This window comes from Gopherus evgoodei, chromosome 2 (assembly GCF_007399415.2).
Source record: "Gopherus evgoodei ecotype Sinaloan lineage chromosome 2, rGopEvg1_v1.p, whole genome shotgun sequence".
Classification (NCBI taxonomy): domain Eukaryota; kingdom Metazoa; phylum Chordata; order Testudines; family Testudinidae; genus Gopherus; species Gopherus evgoodei.
Window position 1 is genome coordinate 93,359,606 of NC_044323.1, and position 23,570 is coordinate 93,383,175.

Below are 23,570 nucleotides of genomic sequence, written 5' to 3' on the forward strand. Positions count from 1 at the left end.
GAAATGCCACCTCAGTACTTGAAGCATTCTCTATATCAGTGCTTCGCAATTCTAAACCTTGGGATTCCCTGTGAAACTAAGGCTTTTTCTACACTACGAGGGGAGATCGATCTAAGTTACGCAACTTCAGTTATGTGAATAAAGTAGCTGAAGTCGACATACCTAGATCTAGTTATGGCGATCTAGTCACCACACTATGCAATGTTGATTGGAGATGCTCCCCCATTGACTCCCCTTGCGCTTCTCATTCAGGTGCAGTACAGGAGTCGATGGGAGAGCAATCTGTGGTTGATTTAGCAGGTCTTTGCTAGACCTGCTAAATCGACCGCTGATGCACCGATGGCCACATGTCGAACCCCCGGTAAGTGTAGACAAGGCTAAAAAAGGTTCGATTACCTTCTCCCTGAAAATATCTAAGCAAGCAAAATTTGTAACCATAATCAAACCACAAGCAAAGCTCTGAAGTTTCAAAAGACAAACTTAATTAGAAAGGAGGGGATGGGAGGGGGTCAAAAATTGTAAATACCCACTCAATTCAATATAATGGATGAACTTGCTTATGATAAGGTTCCAATGGAAGAAAATCTAAGGGAAAAAGGAGATCAGGAGAGCTGGCAATTTCTCAAAGGTGCTACAGAACACTATCCCAACATGAAGGAAAAATATGTGGAATACTAAGGCCACTGTGGCTGAATCAGGAACTCTTTAATGACCTGAACATCCAAAAGGGATTCTACAAAAAGTGTAAATATGGACAAATTTCTAAGGATGAATATGAAAGAGAAGCATAAACATGCAGGAACAAAATCAGAAAGGCTAAAACCTAGACCTACCAAGGGACATAAAATGTAATAAGAGGTTGTATAAATACATTAGGGAGCAAGAGAAAGACCAATAAAAATGTAGGTTGTCTACTTAGTATGGATGGAGAACTATTAATAGATGACATCACAAAGGTTGAGGTATTTAATGCCTATTTTGTTTCAGTCTTCACTAAAGATGTAAATTATGACTAGATACTTAACACAATTAATATTAACAAGGGGAATGGAACATTAGGCAAAAGAGAGAAAGAACAGGTTAAAAAATATTTACATAAATTAGATGTATTCAAGTCAGTGAAACCAGATGAAATTCACCCTAAGGTACTTAAGAAACTAGATGAAACAATCTTGGAACCATCAGCAATTATCTTTGAGGCCTCAAGAGGGATGGGTAAGGTGCCAGAGGATTGAAGAGCAAATATAGTACTTATCTTTAAAATGTACCAGTCAGCCTAAGTTCGGTAGCTGGAAAGATAGTGGAACAAATTATTAAACAACCAATTTGTAAGCACCTAGAGGATAAGAGCATTATAAGTAATAGTAAACATGGATTTGTCAAGAACAAATCATGCCAATCAACCTAATTTCCTTCTCTGAAAAGGTTACTGGCATAAAGGATAGGGTGAAGTAGTAGAGGTAATACATCTTGGTTTTAGTAAGGCTTCTAACAGTCTCCTATGACATTCTCATAAGCAAACTACAGAAATGTGGTCTAGATGAGATTACTATAAAATAGGTGCAAAACTCCTTGAAAGACCATACTGAGAGTAGTTATCAACGGTTCACTGTCTAACTGGGGTGATGAATCTAGTGGCATCCTGCAGGGGCTGTCCTGGGTCCAGTACTATTCAATATTTTCATTAATGACTTGGATTATGGAGTAGAGCACATGTTTATAAAATCTACTGATGACTCCAAGCTGGAAAGGGTTGCTAACATTTTGTAAGAGGATTAGAATTCAAAACAACCTTGATAAATTGGAGAATTGGTCTGAAATCAACAAGATGAAATTCAAAACAGACAAGTTAGAAAGGAAAAAAAAATTGCTCAACTACAAAATGAGGAATAACTTGCTTGCTGGAAGTACTTCTTAAAAAGGATCTGGGGGTTACAGAGCATGAAAAATACGAGTCAACAATGTGATGCAGTTACAAAAAAGGCTAATTTCATTCTGGGGTGCAGTCACAAGAGTTTTATATGCAAGACCATGAGGTAGTTGTCCTGATCTGCTTAGTACTCGTGAGGCCTCAGCTGGAGTACTGTGGACAAATTGGAGTGCTTTAGGAAAAATATGGACAAACTGGAGAGATTCCAGAAGAGAGATAACAAAAGGATAAAAGGTTCAGAAAAGCTGACCTATGAGGAAAGGTTAAAAAAAATGGCCATGTTTAGTCTTGGGAAAAGAAAACTGAGGGGGAACTTAACAACAGTTTTCAAATATGCATAAGGTTGTTATAAAGAGAATGGTGATCAATTGTTCTTCGTGTCCACTGAAGGTAGAACAAGAATAATGGGCTTAATCTGCAGCAAGGGAGATTTGGGTTAGACATTAGGAAAAACTTGAAAACTATAAGCAGAGTTACGTACTACAATAGACGTTCAGAGTTAGGTTGGGGGTTTTTAAGAACAGGTTAGACAAACACCTGTCAGAGATGGTCTAGGTATACTTTGTCCTGCCTAAGTGCAGTGGGGGACGACGCTGGGGGGAGGGTGCTGGACTACATGATCTATTAAGGTCCCTTCCAACCCTACGTTTCTAGGATTCTAGAATCACATTGGAGCCTTCTGGCCTTATAATTTTTAATTTATGAATTCAGCTCATCTAGCTAGCAAGACAGGTTAAGTGAGCCACCCAAGATGAAGGTATCAGCAAGGGGACAACTCATCATTAAGGAAAATTTTCTTCAGCATGTTTGTCCACATGGATTCCCTTCTTGATGCGCACACTTCCCATGAGCACAAGATCAGATTCATTTGGTCACTGATGTCAGCTGGAGCCATGACTGCACCCTGCATGTCCTTGCTCCCCACCCTCCTCCAAGGGCATACAGGGCTGAGCAAGGCGATCAACAACCTGGGTGTATTCCTGAATGATTTTGTCCTGTTGATGTAAGACAACAATGCCATTACTACATTGAATGTGTGAAGCTAGCTTCCCCTGGGGTAGAATGAGGCTTAGGAAAGAAATGGGAGTTGAATGGATTGGTTTATGGGGAACTCTGACACAGCCTTGGGCAGAAACTTGAGGTGAAGTCTGAGAGTGACCTTGTCCTTATGAAACTGTATAAGGAGTACCTGTTATCTTCCCTACCCGTCAAGCTGATGTAATAGTTATTAACAACAGCCTTCGTAGACAGGTGGTATAAGGAACAGGTTGCTAAAGGAGGACCCATGGCCTTACCAGTACTATACTGAGGTTCTCGAAGAGGGAAGGGCCTCCCACATGGAAGGAAAAACATGAATGATGTCCTTAGGGAATCTAGCCCTGGAGCATGGGAAAAAATTAGTATTGCCCTGGATAGGAGGGTGATATGCAGATATTGCTACTAAAAAGACGGTTACTCACCTTTGTAACTGTTGTTCTTCGAGATGTGTTGCTCACATCCATTCCAGTTAGGTGTGCGCGCCGCGCGTGCACGTTCGTCGGAAACTTTTTTACCCTAGCAACTCCAGTGGGCCGGCAGGTCGCCCCCTAGAGTGGCGCCGCCATGGCGCTCTATATATACCCCTGCCGGCCCGCCCGCTCCTCAGTTCCTTCTTGCCGGCTACTCCGACAGTGGGGAAGGAGGGCGGGTGTGGAATGGATGTGAGCAACACATCTCGAAGAACAACAGTTACAAAGGTGAGTAACCGTCTTTTCTTCTTCGAGTGATTGCTCACATCCATTCCAGTTAGGTGACTCCCAAGCCATACCTAGGCGGTGGGGTCGGAGTGAGAAGTCGCGGCACGGAGCACTGCAGTTCCGAAGGCCGCATCCTCCCTCGACTGCTGGACCAGGGCGTAGTGGGAAGCAAAGGTGTGGACCGATGACCAGGTCGCTGCCCGACAGATTTCCTGGATGGGCACACGGGCGAGGAAAGCTAGCGACGACGCCTGCGCCCTGGTAGAATGCGCAGTCACACGGCCCGTAGGGACATGGGCCAAGTCATAACAGGTCCTGATACAGGACGTAACCCAAGAGGATACCCTCTGGGAGGAGATAGGAAGCCCTTTCATACGATCTGCTACCGCCACGAAAAGCTGGGGGGATTTTCGGAAGGGCTTAGTCCTCTCTATGTAGAACGCGAGAGCCCTACGGACATCCAGCGAGTGGAGCTGCTGCTCCCTGCCTGAGGAGTGAGGTTTTGGGAAAAAAAACCGGAAGGAAAATCTCTTGGTTGACGTGGAAGGCTGAGACCACCTTGGGCAGAAAAGCAGGGTGTGGTCTCAGCTGCACCTTGTCCTTGTGGAAGACCGTATATGGGGGGTCTACCACAAGAGCTCGGAGCTCCGACACCCGTCTAGCTGAGGTGATAGCCACTAGAAAGGCAGTTTTCCAAGAGAGGTAGAGCAGGGAGCAAGTAGCTAACGGCTCAAAGGGGGGCCCCATGAGCCGGGACAACACCAGGTTAAGATCCCAGGTTGGAGCAGGGGGACAGACGTTAGGGAATAAACGTTCCAGCCCTTTAAGGAATCTCGACACCGTCGGGTGAGAAAAAACGGAGCGACCGTCCGCACCCGGGTGAAAGGTGGAGATAGCTGCTAGGTGGACTCGCAACGACGATAAGGCCAGACCTTGCCCTTTGAGGGACCAAACGTAGTCTAAGATTTTGGTTACCGAAACTTCCATAGGGCGGAGATTTCTCTCTACGCACCAACAGGAGAAGTGCTTCCATTTCGCCGAATATGTGGCTCTTGTGGACGGTTTCCTGCTGCTCAAGAGCACCTCTCTCACAGGCGTGGAGCAGCGCAGCTCGGAACCAGTCAGCCACGCAGGAGCCACGCCGCTAGGTGCAGCGACTGCAGGTCTGGGTGACAGAGGGTCCCGTGGTCCTGGGTAATCAGGTCCGGATGAAGGGGCAGGGGAACTGGGTCGGCTATGGCCAAGTCCAGCAGCATGGTGTACCAGTGCTGCCTGGGCCATGCCGGGGCCACCATGATCACGAGAGCCCTGTCCCTGCGCACCTTCAGGAGGACCTTGTGGACCAGAGGGAACGGGGGAAATGCATAGTACAGGTGGGTTGACCACTGGATGAGGAAGGCATCCGCTATCGACCCCGGCTCCCTGCCCTGAAAGGAGCAGAACGCTTGGCACTTCCTGTTCCCCTTGGACGCGAAGAGGTCCACCCGGGGATAACCCCACCTCCGGAAAATGGAGAGAGCGACGTCCGGGCGAAGGGACCACTCGTGTGACAGGAAGGATCTGCTCAATCGATCTGCCAGAGTGTTCCGTACTCCAGGGAGGAAGGAAGCCCGGAGGTGAATGGAGTGGGCTACGCAAAAGTCCCAGAGTCGTATCGCCTCGTGGCACAGGGAGGAGGACCTGGTGCCTCCCTGCTTGTTGATATAGTACATGGTCGTCGTGTTGTCCGTGAACACGGCGACACAACGACCCTGAAGCTGATGACAAAACGCTTGACAAGCAAGGCGGACCGCTCTCAACTCCCGCATGTTGATGTGGAGCCCCACCTCCTCCTGGGACCACAGGCCCTGTGTCCGCAGGGTCCCTAGGTGGGCCCCCCAGCCTAGATCTGAGGCATCCGTTGTCAGGGATACCGAGGGCTGAGAGGGGTGAAAGGGAAGACCCGCACATAATACGGACTGGTCTAACCACCAGCCGAGAGAATCTAAGACCTTCTGGGGGATTGTGACTAACATGTCTAAAGGTTGCCTTGCCGGCCTGTAATGACTGATAAGCCACAGCTGGAGAGGCCTCATGTGGAGCCGAGCGTAGTCGGTCACAAAAGTGCACGCCGCCATGTGGCCTAACAGGGTTATACATGTCCTCACTGACGTCAATGGGGCTGACCGCAAACGTTGAACGATCGCCGCCATGGTCTGGAACCGTTGCAGAGGCAGCGAGGCCCTGCCCACAGTGGCATCCAGGACGGCCCCGATAAATTCCACCTTCTGCGTGGGCCTCAGAGTGGACTTGTCTGTGTTTATCAAGAGGCCCAGACTTGCAAACATGGCGGTGATCATGCGGACATGGCTGTTGACCTGCTGTTCCGACGTGCCCCGAATCAACCAGTCGTCCAGATAAGGGAACACGTGGACACGGTTGCGCCGAAGATGCGCCACGACAACTGCCATGCATTTTGTAAACACCCTTGGGGCCGTGGACAGGCCGAATGGGAGGACTGCAAATTGATAATGAAGAGCCCCCACAACGAAGCGGAGAAAGCGTCTGTGGCGCGGCCAAATGGCAATGTGGAAATACGCGTCCTGCATGTCGAGGGCGGCGTACCAGTCTCCCGGATCCAGGGATGGAATAATGGTCCCCAGGGATACCATGCGGAACTTCAACTTCACGAGGTATTTGTTGAGTTCTCGCAGGTCGAGGATAGGCCTGAGGCCCCCCTTGGCCTTGGAGATCAGAAAGTAGCGGGAATAAAACCCCTTGCCTTTCTCGTTTTCCGGAACCGCCTCTATAGCTCCTTTGCTGAGGAGCGTCTGCACCTCCTGCCGAAGGAATTGCTCGTGAGAGGGGTCCCTGAAGAGGGACGAGGAAGGAGGGCGGGAAGGAGGAAATGAAACAAACTGCAGGCGGTATCCCGTCTGCACCATGCTTAAGACCCAGCGGTCCGATGTTATTTGGGACCACGCCGGGAGGAAAAACGAAAGGCGGTTGGAAAATGGGAGGGAAGGATCCATAGGGGAAACTGTTACCGCGCCCTCGGGCGCACCTTCAAAATGAAGGCTTAGGACCAGGCGGGGGTTTTGAGGAGCCTTGGTTCTGCCCCCCTTGGTTCCCAGACTGCCTGCGCCTGCCGTTCCTGCCGCGGCACCTGTAAAGGTCCTGCCGCTGGCGGAACTGGGAAAACGGCCTACGTTGTTGCTGTTGTTGCGACCTAAAGGGTCTATGCTGCGTCACGGGGGTGTGCATCCCGAGGGACCGCATAATGACCCGGTTGTCTTTTAGACTCTTGAGTCTGGGGTCTGTCTTATCAGAAAACAGGCCCTGGCCTTCGAAAGGAAGGTCCTGTATAGTGTGCTGGAGCTCCGGCGGAAGGCCGGAAACCTGCAGCCAGGAGATGCGACGCATCGTAACTCCTGACGCGAGGGTACGGGCAGCCGAGTCCGCAGCGTCCAAGGAGGCTTGTAAGGCCGTGCATGCGACCTTCTTGCCTTCGTCCAAGATGGCCGTAAACTCTTGGCGAGCATCCTGTGGCAGCAGCTCCTTAAATTTGTCCACTGCCACCCAGGAGTTAAAGGCGTATCTGCTCAGCAGGGCCTGCTGGTTAGAGACCCTGAGCTGCAGCGCCCCAGCCGAATACACCTTACGGCCAAGGAGGTCCATCCGCCTGGCTTCTCTGGATTTGGGGGCTGGAGCCTCCTGGCCGTGACGCTCCCTATCGTTCACCGATTGCACCACCAGTGAACCAGGAGTCGGGTGAACATGTAGATATTCGTATCCCCTAGAAGGGGCCATGTACTTTCTCTCGACTCCTTTCGCTGTCGGAGGGATGGAGGCCGGGGACTGCCAGATAGTATTGGCGTTGGCCTGGATGGTCCGTATGAAGGGCAGGGCGACCCTGGTGGGAGCATCAGAAGAGAAGATGGTGACAATTGGATCCTCTATCTCCGAGACCTCCTCTGCCTGCAGACTCAGATTTTGAGCCAATCGCCTGAGGAGGTCTTGGTGCACCCTGAGATCCAGCGGGGGGGGACTGTTAGAGGAGGTACCCGCCACCGCCTCATCCGGGGAGGAGGATGATGAGACCCCAGGCACGAGAGTGTCTAACTGAGGGTCTTTCTCAGCCCTCGCCTCTGCCTCCGGAGCCGCAGCGGAGTCCTGCTGTTTGGACCCTTCCTCCCCTTCCGGGGAGGGAGGGGGGCGAGACAAGGAGGCTTCAGGGGCCCTACGCTCCGCAGTCGCCGGTCTAGCAGGGAGCTGCTGGGGGCCCTGGGCCTGATGGTATGCCCAGGGTGTCCAGAATCCCCACTGTTGTGGGCCTTGGTCTTGCAGCGGCGGATCACCGAACAGCGCCGCCTGCCGGTCGGTGCCCAGCGCATACCCGCTGTCCGTCTGGGAGGATACGGATGGCTGTCTCGAGGGCCATGGTGGGGCCGACCCCGGATGGTAAGGGTCTGCGCGGGCCGGCACGGAGGATCGTCTCGGTGCCGGGGACCGGTGCCGGGAGTCATATCGGTGCCGGGACCGGGATCGGGACCGGGATCTGTCACGGTGCCGGGATCCTGATCGGTACCGGGCGCCGCTTCGGTGCCGGGACCTGCCACCAGCTCGGCGCCGGGAGGTCGACCGGGACCTACCACCAGCTCGGCGCCGGGAGGTCGACCGAGACCGGGACCTGCCACCAACTCGGTGCCGGGAGGTCGACCGGTGCGGCGAGTAGCGTCGGGACCTGCTCCTGGAGTCGTGGTGCCGGTGTCGCCGACTGGAGCCTGACCGCGACCGCCTCGGTGCCGACCGTTGCCGCGAGTGCGACTGGTACCGCTGAGGGGAGCGGTGCCGGGACTGCGAGCGGCGTCGGGATCTGGAGCGCCCAAGACGTCGGGACCTGGATGGCGAACGACTGTCTCTGGGCGGCGCCGACATCATGGGCTTGCCTCTGGACACGACCCGCACCGGAGGTACCGGGGGTGGCAGCCGAGTGGGCTCAGTCAGGGCAATAAGGTCCCGAGCCGAGGCGAAGGTCTCCGGTGTGGATGGGACCACTATCTCAACCCCAGATCTCATGGGGGAGCTCGGCGGCACCGGACTCAACGGACCCGCCGGGCCCGGAGTCAACGGTGCTGACGGTGCCGGCGGCGCCGCGGCCGATGTCGAGGCCGGGCGCTCAAGCCGGGTCTGCCTGGCCGGAGTATCAGACTTCGACGGCCTTGGCTCTGACTCCAGTGCCGGAGAGGGTCGGTGCTGAGGAGTCTTCTCGGTGCCGGAGCGATCCGGTGCCGGTGCCGATACCACGGCCTGCGAAGCCGACGGGTCAAGTGCCGCCTCCATTAGGAGAGTTCGGAGCCTCTGATCCCTCTCCTTCTTTGTCCTCGGCTTAAAAGCCTTACAGATGCGGCACTTGTCGGATCTGTGCGATTCCCCGAGGCACTTCAGGCACGCTTCGTGGGGATCGCTGGTAGGCATGGGCTTCTTGCAGGCCGCACACTGCTTGAAGCCCGGCGAAACAGGCATGAGCCTGACGCCGGGTGCCGGGAAGGGCTAAGCCCCCGGCGAAGAACTACTTAACAACTATTTAACTAAACTATCTACTTAACAAACTAATTAACAACTATAATGGAACTAGAGATGAACGAAGATAAACGATAGATAACTAGGAGAGCTAGGGACGTGGAGGACAGCTATGCCGCGCTCCACAGTTCCAACGACCGACACGGCGGTAAGAAGGAACTGAGGAGCGGGCGGGCCGGCAGGGGTATATATAGAGCGCCATGGCGGCGCCACTCTAGGGGGCGACCTGCCGGCCCACTGGAGTTGCTAGGGTAAAAAAGTTTCCGACGAACGTGCACGCGCAGCGCGCACACCTAACTGGAATGGATGTGAGCAATCACTCGAAGAAGAATGGACCCTTATGGAGCTGCTGGAAAGCCCAGATATGTTTCATGACTAGCAAATAGTCCAATAATTGCTGGAACTGGTGATGTCAAGAGAGAAAGCTGATATTGAGATGCTGAAATAGAGAACCTCTTCTATTTAGCTTTGTAGGTCAGTAATTGTGGTTCTAATTAACACACACTGGCACAGTGTGCAGAGAAAAGGTGGATGCTGCAGGAGTTCAGTCTCATTTCCACAGGTGGCAAGAAAGATAGCTGAGCCTGCTTGGCCCTTTAGGCATTTGCTGGGGATGGGGAGGGCACAAGGATATCTAAGGTGCAGGCATAGCCCCAGCAGACACAATTGGCCAAAAGAAACCAATCTTGTACGATTGGGGTGCATGTGCTCCAAGAATGGAATCCATATGGACAATCAGTGGAAGAATTTGCACTTCTGCTCTAAATTTGAAGACTCAAGTTAGTATGTTACCAAGATGAAGGCTCCTCACTTCCATAAGAAAGAAGAGTTTGCTGAGAAGGGATAATAAATCCTATTGAAAATACTGATGGCTCCATTTCAAATCTGGAAACTCCAGGCATGCTCTGACTCAGATAGCCAACACTTCTCAACCAGGAGCAATCACCCACACCAAATGGAGAGCTGCACATTGTCTATTGCTGGCTCTCTCAGTCCTCTGCCTTTTATAAGTGACAGCAGAAGTTAAACCTTGTCATGGCCCCAAGATCATCCCACAATGTCTTCATGACCCCAGAAAACGACTAGAAGCTGCATCATGGGGCACCTTTTTAATCACCAAGTAAGATTTTGCTGTCTTCCCACAGAGAGCATAATTCTTTTAAAATACACCACCATAAGAGCTGTAGCCTTCCGCCTAGCTCCCTTGCTCCTCCTACACCTCACTTCTCACCCCTACAAAAAGGGAGATGGGCAGGCATTTTCTTACAGTGCCCCACCATTCCAAATCACTTATATCCTCCTTTCCCAAGATCCTTGTCTTTCTCCTCCCAGGGGAAACTTCCTTGGCAGTTTAATTCCCTCACCCCAGCCAATTTGTACCTCTACTTGAAAAAAAACAAAAACAAAAAACAAACAAAAAAACCCACCTAAAAATGGAAAGAGAAAAAGGGAACCAATCATGTTACTATGATTCCTTCTACATCCTCCAAGAAAAGACACTTGGGAACACATTACATGTAATAAATGTTTCCAAACATTTATACAGAAGCTTTGGGTGCCAAGAAAATTAATAAAAGCTTTAGCTTTCATTTCTTGTTAGTGAAAGTCTTAGTCCTTCTGAATTTCTCCAATGCACTTCATTAGATGGACATTATTGTTCAGCACTATTGTAAAATGCAAGCTTGGAATCAATGGTGCCAAATCATGTACAATATTATTACACAGTCCCTAACGATGCAGAACCAAGGAAAAGGACGTTTAAATTTCCACAACATGAAGCATATTTATGCAAATTTAACAACTCTGAATAAGTCACAGGTTCCCATTTTTCTGGATGGTTTGAAATAATTAATTTCCATGAAACCAGTTTTCAAACAGCACTCTTGGTCACAGTTTTTAGTTTGGTAACAAGAGAATGATTGCACCATTTCTTCTGATTATCTGTACTCTAAGAAAGAATGAACTAATCTGGAACACTCAGCTGTATATCTAATTGAAAGAATATATCATAGCAGAGTGAATTACAGCTAAGAAGTTTCCAAAAACTGAAATCGCATACTCTCAGGTGCAAATGAATTATGTAGGACCTCCCAAGAATTAGCTAATTATACATCTGAAATACATTTTTAAAATTCATAGACAATAAATCTCTAAACATTTTAAATTGGGCATGCCACTGGGCAACAGACATATTCTTCAATACTAAATACTTCAAACTGTTAAACAGGGCCGGCTCCAGACACTAGCCTACTAAGCACCTGCTTGGGGAGGCACCTTGGGACAAGGCGGTGCTTGGGGTTTGTTTTGGTTTTTTTGGTTCGGCTGGGTGGTGCTGGGGGGGAAGGGCGGTGCTCGGTGGGCTTCAGCGGTAGGGCGCTCGGGGAGGGCGAGGACTTGGGCGGCGTGGGGTTCTCGGGGGCAGGGTGGTGCTCTTTTTTTTTTTTGCTTGGGGTGGCAAAAATGTTAAAGCCGGCCCTGCTATTAAATCATACAACCTCGAAGCACAACGAACCAAATTAAGTTCTACACTGTATAAAAAGTTTAAAATAGTAACCTCTAACTTTTTAATATCTGCTTTATTTCTCAAGAGACATCTGATTCTGATCCTATGGTTTCTCCCCCCTCTTCCTCCAAAAAGGACCACAGTGAAAGACAAATTCCACTTAAACCATAGAGCAGTGGATTAAACTTTTAAAAAATGTTTGGAGGCTTTTTTGACAGAACAGCTGGATGAAACAATTTTGCAGAACAGGAGCGTTCCCCTATTTAAAATGTTATAAGTCTTCAAGCTACCACATAAGGATTCATCACTTATATTTCAGGTGTGTGAATGACAAAGCCTTAGGAAGTCTAAACTACTATATGTAGTCCATTCTCATTGCCAGAAGCAATTATTGAAAACAGGACTTTAAAGGAGTGTGTTTGCTTATGTAATAGAAATGAGTAAAACAAATTAAATCAGAAGAAAAAAAATCAAACTATTTGGTACCTAAAAATGTAAGCAGTATATAAGTGTTGAGAAAGAAGCTTTAGAATAGATGCAACAGTAGACATATTTATGGCTATGGAAAACCTGTAGAAGACTCACTGTCAGACCTTATTCTGCTAATAATTTAATAAAATAGGCAAGAAAAAAATCACAGTGCAAAGAGGTTCTATGTCAGAGCTCAAAATTCCACTGACACAGATTCAGGGAGTTTAAAGACAAACTTGATAATTTAATAACTACGGTATGTACAGAAAAGAGAAGCAATGGAAAAAATAAATGTTTTTAAAGAATCATTTGCCATTATTAGGACGAAAAGGGCATATAGGTAGGTCCCATTAGACAAGATTGAGCTACATTCACTAACAGTGAAATACGGGGAAAATTTACAAAGAAACCATAAATGCAGCAGGATCAAATTCTCTTAGAAGACAAAAAACGATTATTCCTCTGTAGCAAAAACCCCAGGAACTCTTAACTTCTTTTCTAGAAAAGGATGAGATTATTAAAAAGGAAAAAAAAGTCAGGAGAATGAAACAAGAAGAAAAATGTGAAACTGATACAGTACCTTTCACTTTATTTAATAAATAACCTCATGAACCAAGCCCTTTGAAAGTAATGAAAATTTCATCCTCTGTTTCGGTCACATTACACTGCATTAAGGTAGATACTATCAGATAATTTGATTACCAGCCACACCGACTTCCATTTAATTGATAAAGGTCTGATTCAGCAAAATAAAGATATCCTCAAGTCCATCCCTGTTCAGGAAAGCATTTAAGTATGTGCTTAAATTTAAGGGCATGATTAAATGCCATGAAAATCAATAAGCACATGCTTAAATTATTTCCTGAATTGGGGCCTAAATGAGTTTAAATCTCTGAATGAAATCATGGAAGAAAGAAGACCTGTCACAACAAAACACACACCATGTAGATACGTTATCAATAGACACAGGTAGGCTGCACAAGTTGTGATATGCCCTCTAGCGGTCACTCTTATTTATACTGTATTTAGGACAAAATAAGAATGAGGTGGATGGAAATAAACAGAAAATATCCAAAGTAATTTTTCCAGATGTTTTTTTAATCAGTATTGAACCAGTCATGATAGAGAACTTAGGTTCAGTCAACAGAGATAAGAAAAAAAGGTAATAGTACCTGAGTAGTCAGAGTTATTAAAAATACTAAATAAAAAAAAAGTGGTTATATATTTGATATAAACAAAACAAGATCATAGAGTAAGGGATGTCTTCTGCACTATTCTTCTGATACTTGTAGCAAAAAAAAGGGAATATGAATTAAAATTATTTTTAAAATCAGATATATACCATCTTAAATTTATCACAATGAGGCATATGCAACATTTGCTAATTTCTGTGATTAATGTAAACTAAATTCGGCATCAGTACATCCTGGAAGCTGAAGAAACTCCTTTTTTATCAATATGGAAAAAGAGATGTTTAAACTGTGCAACAAGTGACTGAATAAGAAGAATATTTTTACTGGTCCTTTCTACATCAGAACACTGTACATTCTAAAAGATAGGTCCACAAAATTCATGTCAAAATTTCCATATATGAGTGTTTAAAGTTATGCACATAAATTCTATTTAGGCACTTGTAACTTCCACCATCATTTCTAGTAGGGAAGAAACAGACCAAAGTTTGAGAATTTTGGGTCAAGAGACTTTGCTACAGGTGCAGAGCTAAGGTTATTTGGACTCATCCGCTGTGCAGGTCCACAGTTTCAAATGTTTGAAGTTCTTCAAAGAGTAACCTTAAACTTGAAGTTTTAAACAGAGGATTTTTAACAACAAAAATGTTCTTGTACTTTTAGAATACTTGCACGCGCTCCAGGTTAACCAAGTGTAGGTCTGGGAATTTACACTGTACACAAGATTTTAACCACAATAAAATACTTTATTCAAAAGAAAAATACTTGACATTGGTATTCTAACAGAATGTAAGGCTTGCTGCAATATAATAAATGACAGTGGGTTGATTGGCAGGGAAATCCTCTATGATACAAGTTAAAGTGTAAATTAGTTATCAAAGACATGCCATCAAAATTCTTCTACATACAGTGTTTAAAATTAAAGATTGTTTTGGCTATTTGTTGTTTTCCAAAAAGGACTGAATGTTTTAAAACAGCTGAAAACAAACCAGGAATTACAAATAGTAAATTATTGCTTTATTAACAGAATTTCAACGTAACTTCATGCAATTTGGTATGCCTGCCAGAGTTCTGACTGTGATTTAATTATATTTCAAATGCTGGCGGCAGAATAGCAATTTATTCTCTTTTAGATAAACCTCCGCTCGTAGGCCTGTCACTTTTGATGCATGAGTGGACACTTAATAGAATGCACAATTTTATGGCTATATAAATTAAAATGCAGTTGCCAGTAGCCAACTTGATTTATGATTTAATATTCATCTCAGTGAAGAGTTAGATTTAAAGAGTTAGATATAAAATACAAGAACTTGCAAGTTGTGGCTTTAGCCTACATTTTATTCAATTTAATACTTCTGGAAGAACCTGAAGAGCAGCTCTGTGTAAGCTAGAAAGCTCGTCTCTCTCACCAACAGAAGTTGGTCCAATAAAAGATATTATCTCACTTACCTTGTCTCTCTAAAGTACTAACTAGCAGATAAATACAAGTTTTAACATATCTGACTGTGAGTTTATTACATAGTAAGGCATAAAGATGGATAATATAGGATTGAACACTTCTGGTGGTGGTGATCATGAGGTAGGAAAGTGTCATTTAAATCTCTAAAGCTAGGGCTAACTAAATAAATCCCACTTTTAAGTTATCACTAGTTCATCTTCATCCATGATACCAACAGTGTGAGTGGCCACTGACCTTTTCAGTACACATCATGTAGGGCTGCTCAGGGTAGGTGCACCATCACTGTCCTTAAAGTACAAAGGACATCTGTGACTTGTTTATAACAATGCACACATCACTCCTATGGGTGGCACTAACTAGTGGTAAGAAGAGTGGGAAAATCTGGGAGGAATGTCTTATCAGACAAGGCTTCACTGTAGCTGAAGCAAACATCCTCTCTCTCGGGCTGGATGGGGAGAAAGGGGAGAGAAGTCAGCATTATTCCTCCCTTTCTGGAGGTGAGGGAGACTGCCCTTCCCACTATTAGATGACTGGCTAAGATAGACAGAATGGAAGGATGACAGAGACTGTGTCATACTGAAATGAGGTGGCATTAGGCAGAAAGAGACAGGTGTTTTGATGGAGAAGGAAAGGTAAAACTGGAGTTAGGAGATACAAAATATGGCTAAGGAAGAGAAATTGGCAGAGATTTTGAAAATACTAGGGGACAGGGAATCAAATGGGGGAATGAGGATTTTAAGGAACCTCAAAGTCAGCACCTCCACAAAGACTAATTAATCTTTTTTTTTTTTTTTTTTTTGGCACTCAGGTTAATAGAGTCCCATTACCATCATAAAAATACTAAAAGATGCAAAGGATTAGCAGCTTATCTGTACAAAGTAGTTCAAATTAACCTATCCTCACTTTTTCCAGTACCATACATACTGCAGTCCAGAAGAGGATTTTTCAGCTTCAACACTTGAAAAATATTTATGTTCATGATAAAAACAAAGAACTTAATTATGGATATGGTGCTCAGATATTACATCTTGCCACATCTTTTAGCACGTGTGCGCACACACACACGCCACACAGACACACCTTAGTTATCCATGAATAAGACTACCAAAAAAATTACTATTCATTCTATCACCAAATAATGGTGTGGTATAAAGATGCTTGCCCTCATAGTTGTGTTCCTGACTGCCACACAGTGAACGGCATGGCATTCAACTTATCTATCTCATCATATAAGGATGATGGGCTGAGTGGATCATGTTGAGATATGAACCGGTGTTTCCAAACAGACAAAGCTGGTCAAATCTGATGCTTAGCACTTATCATAACAAATCCCAAATATGTGTGGCCTCTGTACTAACTGAGCAGTGCCTGGACCAATCTCTGGCAAGGTTCTTCAGGTGAGCTGATTTATATTCCATTTATGTCCATCACTGACAATCTTATTGTGCCACTGACGCTTTTGGTGCTCAGGGGCTCACCAGCTGCATAGCGGCATTCCTTGGTACACAGACTTTAGAATTTATTAGTATTCCATTCTTATAATATGTCCATACCAAGAAAGTGTTGATGGAAGCAATTCCTGGGTTTGGCTTTGGATATGGGCACTTCCTTATCTTGTCCTGCCACTTCATATGGGGCAGCTGACTAACACAACAAGAACAAACGTCAATATGGTGTTCTTGTGCCTTGATCAGTGCCCACATCTCACTTCCACACCACAGAATTGGTATAACCGTAGTTCTATTGGATCTGCAGTTTTGGAACAAGTGATGTCACAACGTTCCTCACACAGGTTGCTGAAGGGCATGAAACATGGTAGCAGTTGCTGCTATATGAGGTCTATGAGTCTATGAGCATCCACATCTTTTGAGCATCCTCCAGCACTGTCTAGAATACTGCCCTAATATTTAACAGCTGACAGCTGCTTGATTTCCTACCCAGACAGGTCAATATTAGTTGTAATCTGGAGGCTAAATTTGGTGATAATGGCTAGAAATTTAGTTTTATCTGGACTAATAACCAGACCCATGCATGTTGCTTCTTACCTGACTGGATCAGCCATCAGTTGTGGCAATTCACCGGTCTGAGCCAATGGTGTATTCAAGATCCCAAAGCAGAATGGGTGTCCAGTTCAATGCCACCAACAGCTGCCTCCTCAAGATTATGCATCAACCAATCAATGCCGATACCAAACAATGATGACAAAATATAGCCTTGCCAACCTCTCATGGAAACAGGCAGTCATGCTATGTATCTGCCACTGACTCGAACACAGCTTCCTGTTCCACTGTAGAGCTCTTCTATTAGTGACACACTCTTCCCAGAGATGCTGAGATGTCTCTTGAAATCCCACAAGCTTGCTCAATGCACTGAAACAAAGGCCTGAAGGACGTCTATATAAATAGCATTGTGCATGACTTATTAAATGCAGCTATCTTCTCAAAATGATGTCTCAAAGTAACAATCTGGTTGACAATGGAACAACCAGACCTACAGCCACACTGAGTATCCTGGACTTTGCCACCAAGTGCATTGTTGATTCAATACATTAACATGGAAGTGAAGACTCTCCCTAGAACTGACAATAGCATAACACTTCTATAGCTGCTACTTTCAGCCTCATCACCCTTTTTGAACAGAGGTAGAATAACCCTCCTTCTTCCAGTCACTGGGGATGATACTAATATGCCTGGGAGAGCCTTTGCAGTTACAGCACAGGAATACTGTCACCGGTCTTCAGATACTTAGGAGTAATGCTACAAACCCTTGGTGTCTTCCCAGACTTCAGTTCATGGACTGCGATCTAGATCTCCTTTTGGTTGAAGTAGATGGCTCTATGGAACTTCCTGCCCCAAAAGTGGAAGAGGGACTGCAAGTGGCGGACATCTTCCAATTGAGGCAACTGATCCATCAGACTCTGACAATGTTGCCACTCTGATTCATTTTACTGAACAAGCTGGTGCCACCTTCCCTGGCAGACATTGTAAAGTTGAATGCAGGGTGAGGAGATAGTGACTGTCAGTAGCCTGTTCTAAAATGGCTGAAATGTGAGTCGACCATCACAATTCTTTATCTTTCGTACACGATTTGTTGACTTTCTGAAGTCGAACCCATTCAGCCTTAGCTTTTACACTCGACAAATGTCTTTGAACACCCAAATTGGAGCTTTGCTTTTTCTTTAGCTCCAGCTGGTGTGTACATCTCCTCACTGATCCATGGATGATGTTTGTAGGGCTGAAGCCCTAGCACTGAGCTTGCAGTGGCCACTAGTGACGACCTGAAACATCACCTTTCCTCATCAGATGACAGCGTGAGAGACTTAAATCTCTTATGCTTTAGGCAGTTCACAACAGAAAGCCATCCGATAGCTTGGTTGCCATAAGAACTTTTGGTTGAATGGGGCCAATTTTGGCCCTCTAACTGGTCATCTTCAAAGTTGGAGATGCACTTTTTGTCAGCAGAAGATGATGGATTAGAACACCTGACTATCTCCTAATTTCAAAAGATTGTGTGGGTTTGTACCAGAGCTGGTAAGGAAATCTAAAAGAATGAAGATTGACATTTTATACTTACAACTCAACACATACACTCCCACAAGTGCAGGAAATTCACTCATTACTCACTCATTTTTTATGTCAAGAGTCATGGGGGATAGAAAATAAGGGGGCCATTTAGTTAATACCATACAGATAAATACTATAGGAGTATGACAGTTTTTCCTTTTTGGAATCAAAAGAAGGTTTTGCCAAAGCCGGCATGGTCTCTAGGGTACCAGTGTGGAAGTCAGGAGAATGGGTTCTGTTCTCAACTATGCCACTTCTTGTGCGGCCTTTGAATAAGGTATTTCATCTCTGTTCTCTGTTTCCCAATTTGGAAAAATGAGAAATAATTGTGAGTAAACATCATTAACATGCTTTTAGATAAAAGGATGAAAAATGTCAAAGACCTGAGCATTTTTATTAATAATAAGGTATGGCAAACAGATAATTTGGTTTGCTACACAAATTTGAAGAGTCAAATACATGAGGCAAGATCCTCAGCTGTATAAATCAGCATAGTTTAATTGAAGCCAATGGAGATACATTTTCCATTGCTATAAACTGAAGTGACACATGGAATCCAGACCTTGTTTGCAAAGGTGCATTTTACACCATCAATGTAAGTCTTTTAGCAGCCGTCTTATTTCAAGCAGTAACTTATAGTGTTAGTCCCTGTATTGTTGTTATATTATTTTCTATACAGCTGTAATAGCACACGAAGTATAAATTTAATTAAGTCCCCCTAACCTCTATTAGCTCTATGTCACAGAGGTCCTCAAATCTTTTTCCTTCAGAGGACGCCACAACATGATATAAAAAACTCCATGGCCCACCTGTGCCACAATAACTGGTTTTCTGCATATAAAACCAGGGCCTGTGCTATGGGCAGCAAGCAGGGTAATTTCCTGGGGCCCCATGCCACAGGGGCTCCTGAGAAGCAACACTGCTCAGGCTTCGGCCTCAGCTGCAGGTGGCAGGGGTCAGGGCCCTGGGCTTCAGCTTCATGCAGTGGGGCTTCGGCTTTCTACCCTGGGTCCCAGTGAGTGTAATGCTGGCCCTGCTTGGTGGGCCCCCTAAAACCTGCTCATAGCCCCCGGTGGGCCCTAGACATCTGGTTGAGAGCCACTGCTCTATGAGATATATATATTTTAATCCTAGAACTATCTGGATCTATTAAAAATGAAATCACTTAAAAACCACAAAGCGTGTCAAGGCTAATAACATTTATCCTAAAAGAATTTATTTAAAAGCTATTTGAAGACAAAAATGAAAACAGTAAATTTCTTTTTAAAAATGTACCCAACATTTATAGCATATTAAATTAGCTTTTATTTAAGCCGCTTAACATGCCAGGTATGTTATGTAAACTGCATCTCTAGTGTTATTTATGGTACAGGTCAGGTCATCATAGTCCACTGTGACTTGAACAGAACGCTGTAACAACAGAATCAGCAGTGCAGGGTAGCAGAGAGTCATATCAGCAGTGAAGAGGTTACTACATGAATGTTGCATCTAGTGTAGTATTTAGAAGCTATTTACTTTAAAAGCAATTATATCCAATGAAATCAGTGCAAATCACTACAGATCATAAGTGACTATGTACCGCATATACTCGTTCATTAGCCGTTCGTTTATAAGCCGACCCCCACAAAACGGATAGGTAAAAATAGCAAAAACTGTATGACCCTTTCATAAGCCAACCCTATATTTCAGGGGTTGGAAAACTTTGGCTCCCAGCCCGTCAGGGTAAGCTGCTGGCGGGTTGGGATGTTTTATTTACCTGGAGTGTTCACAAGCCCCTCAGCTCCCAGTGGCCATGGTTTGCCGTTCCCAGCCAATGGGAGCTGCGGAAAGTAGTGCTACTTCCCGCAGCTCCAACTGGATGGGAACAGCGAACCATGGCCACAGGGAGTCAAGGGGTAGCAGGGGTAATGGCAATGGAGGCATGGCTGAGCCATGCAGAGTACATGGAAATCCACTGGAACCAGTGGGTTTCTACTAGGCATGCCTCTTTTCCTGCTACCAGTGTGACTGTGTCTACGTTGCTATTTACACTCACGCTAGCTCAGTGTCAGCTAGCACAAGTATGTGGACATGAGCAGGAGAATCACACCCTCAGCTCATAGTGTAGACATAGCCTGAGTCAAAATAATGCAGTGCCACAACCCAAGCATCTCAATCTAAGTCATGATTGTCTAATTTAGTCTGTGGCCATATCCGGCTGGACAGTGACAAAGTGGTTTTTCAGTTCCTTTGAAGCAGAATACCACAGCAGAGATAAAGAGAGCACGTGAGCTGCATTTACCTGTAAATTGTAATCCTGGAGAATTTTCACCAGTGAATCTCTCAGATTAGGAATCTCCATGCCTTCCTTAATGCGGTGAATCAGAAGAATGGGGTCAACGTGGGTACCAATGTTGTTTAACAAGCCAGTAATAAAAGCTGTAAAAAAAAAAGATGCAAAAAAGTTTTAAGATAAAGCCCCACTAAAATGCCCAATACTAGAGTGCTGTGATAACAGCCAATAGTCTTCTGCTGATTTTATGACAGCTCTTTCCTTAAAAGGCAATGTTAAGTCACATTCATATTTCTTTCACACATCTCTCGAGTCAGGCAAGAGGACATACTGTGATTGGCAGACTAACACGAAAGTCTTTGAGCCTCTGAAAAGGAAACCCAGAGTATTTAATTGGCCAAGTCTTCAAAAGACAACAAAAATAACACGCAAATTTGAAATTATAGTGTGCCCATAGCTGAATGTTTTTGGGCACCTGAACACATTGAACCAGAAAGTTAATTTCAATGCATGATTACTTTGGAAACATGGGATAAAGAATTAAATATTTTTCAAGCACTTCTCTGAACCTTTTCCCCACAGGCGTGAAATGCTGTTTCATGCAGTGCTGAGGGCCTTTTGCTCCACCCCCTTTGCTTTTTGGCCAATCAGCTGCCCAGATGGAGCTCTGGGAAGGAGTGCAACTCAAGATCTAGCATCTTCCTTCTGCCCAGGAATTGTGCAGGTCCACTTGAGTGGCTGCGTACACAGGCAAAGGAGGCTGGTAAAATTCCCAAGGTGATGTGGGTTTTTTCCTCCACTTGCTCAGGTGTTTAACTCCTGAACATTTCATCTTTAAAAACCTTCACTCCTCAGTAGTTAGTAACATACTTGATGATGGTTTTCTGCCCATCAAGTATCGGACTTGAGAACACAAAACTCATCTCTTGCAGGTTAAGAAATGGTAATGATTTCTGGTTACCTGGTACTGGTCTGAATTAGTGGCCAAGTGGTGTAAAGCTCTGTATCCCAACAATAATCTTATGAGACATTCATTGCCTGGGAAAAGGGTGCCTAATCAAGATAGTTTTATAGCCTTGGCTTTAGAAATTCCAAAAGAAGACACACTCATATATTGTAGATAGCTTTAAAGATTCCCCAAGTGATTTAAATTCCCAATGATATATTCTCTCCTGAATAAGCGCTCTAATAAAAAATGATATTGTGTTGACATTCTGTCAGTAATCTCGCTGAGCTGTAAACCCAGAGCAGATGCTCAGGACAGGGCAAATGGGAACCCCTCCACAAAATAATATTAAAAGATCTTTTGTTTTCACCAGACAAAGTAAAGAATTCAACACATTTAATCTGTTGAAAGAGCAGAAAGATCTAGGCTGATCTTTATTTTCAGAAATTTGCAAACTGACACATACACTATATGAAAACTTATAAAAAGCTCAACCTTTCTGTCAATGTAGCCTGAAGACCAACTTTTCAGGAGGTATAAAAATATACCCTCACTTCAGACCAACTTAAAAGAAATAAAATATTTCATTAATTTCTGTAGGTAATAATACACTTACTAAAAGTTGTAGGATGACATCATATGCTTAAATGCTTGCTCTTTCTCACCTCTAGATACTGCAATACTAGAGGATTTTTTCCTCAGGATGCAAATATTAAAAATTATTACATTGCAATACAACCTCTTGCACTAGGTAACCTGGCATGGCTCCAGAAAGAATTAGAACATATTCTTTTTGCCATGCACAGGGATAATTCAATTCCCCCTGCCCCAAGCTTACTGCATTTCACCAAACATACATACAAAGCTGCCTGTAGCTTATTCTGCTTACGTGGTTTGTCGATAGAATATAAAATGAGGTCTTCCCATAGTTCTCCATCATCTTGCTCCTTGGCAAATTCAATAGCCTTATCTACATCATACAATTCTTCCATTATCATCTTCAGTGCACTACGGCTATTCCCCATTCTGCCTAGAAGAAGAAAGGAATACGGGAATTATAAAAACCACAGAAGAAAAATGTGCAGAAAGCACCCTGTGATAAACATCTGTACAATTTATACTGTTCCTGGTTCACGAACAAGAGGGTGAAGTCTTAGACCCCAATTCAGCCAAGCACTTAAGCACAGGCTCATTTTAACCACATACTCAAATCCCTCATTATTCAACAATGTATTTAAGCATGTGCTTAATTAAAGCTTCTGCTCAAATCACATTATAGTAAATAGGATTGTAGCACATTTTAGTGCTTTGATGAATCTGGGCCTTAAAATTTTGTTATAACTACACAGAGGTGGGTTAAGCAAAGTGATGTTAATTCTCTCTCTCCTGCACTGCAGGTACATCTAAGGCAGAATAAGTCTAATTTTATTATATACATATACATACACACACGTTCTCTCTTTAAATGGACTTCATCTTCCAAAGATGCTGGACATTCATAGCTTCAATGACTATAAAATGGACTTGGATTACAGTGGACTGAACCATCTCTTGTATTGAGTAAACCTATTAGTTCTTTTCTGAAAGCAAGAGTTCCTCTGCACTTCCAGCATACATACATAACATTTTTCATAGTAAATGAGACCCATTAGGTAAATTTTCTGTTCTATTGTCAGTTCTGCCCACCACATTTTTAATACACACAGACTCCACGGCTGTATGTTACAATTCCTCTCATCCTGAAGAGGGTTCCCCACCCTGCTGAGAGAATTACATTACACGATAGAGTACTTTAAAAATATATATAAACAAAACAAAAGTCCAGTTTTCTTGCAGGATAGGAGGAATTTGAAGTTCCAAGACTTTAAGCAAAATTGGAATGAGCTTGGCGGAAGGGGCACAGCTGGGGTGGGGGTGGGGAGAAGTCGCTGCCAGCTTCAA

At 44.8% G+C, this 23,570-nt stretch overlaps 1 protein-coding gene across 6 annotated transcripts in view; it reads right to left on the reverse strand.

The window, feature by feature from the left end:
• Nucleotides 1-23,570, reverse strand: part of VPS41 (VPS41 subunit of HOPS complex) — a 179,557-nt gene that overhangs the window by 6,724 nt on the left and 149,263 nt on the right. For all 6 annotated transcript variants that reach the window (XM_030551381.1, XM_030551378.1, XM_030551380.1 and 3 more), the window contains 2 exons: nucleotides 22,519-22,659; nucleotides 20,693-20,829 (listed from right to left, as the gene is read on the reverse strand). In XM_030551381.1, the coding sequence (XP_030407241.1) occupies nucleotides 20,693-20,829; nucleotides 22,519-22,659 (278 nt within the window). The remainder of the gene's footprint in view (nucleotides 1-20,692; nucleotides 20,830-22,518; nucleotides 22,660-23,570) is intronic.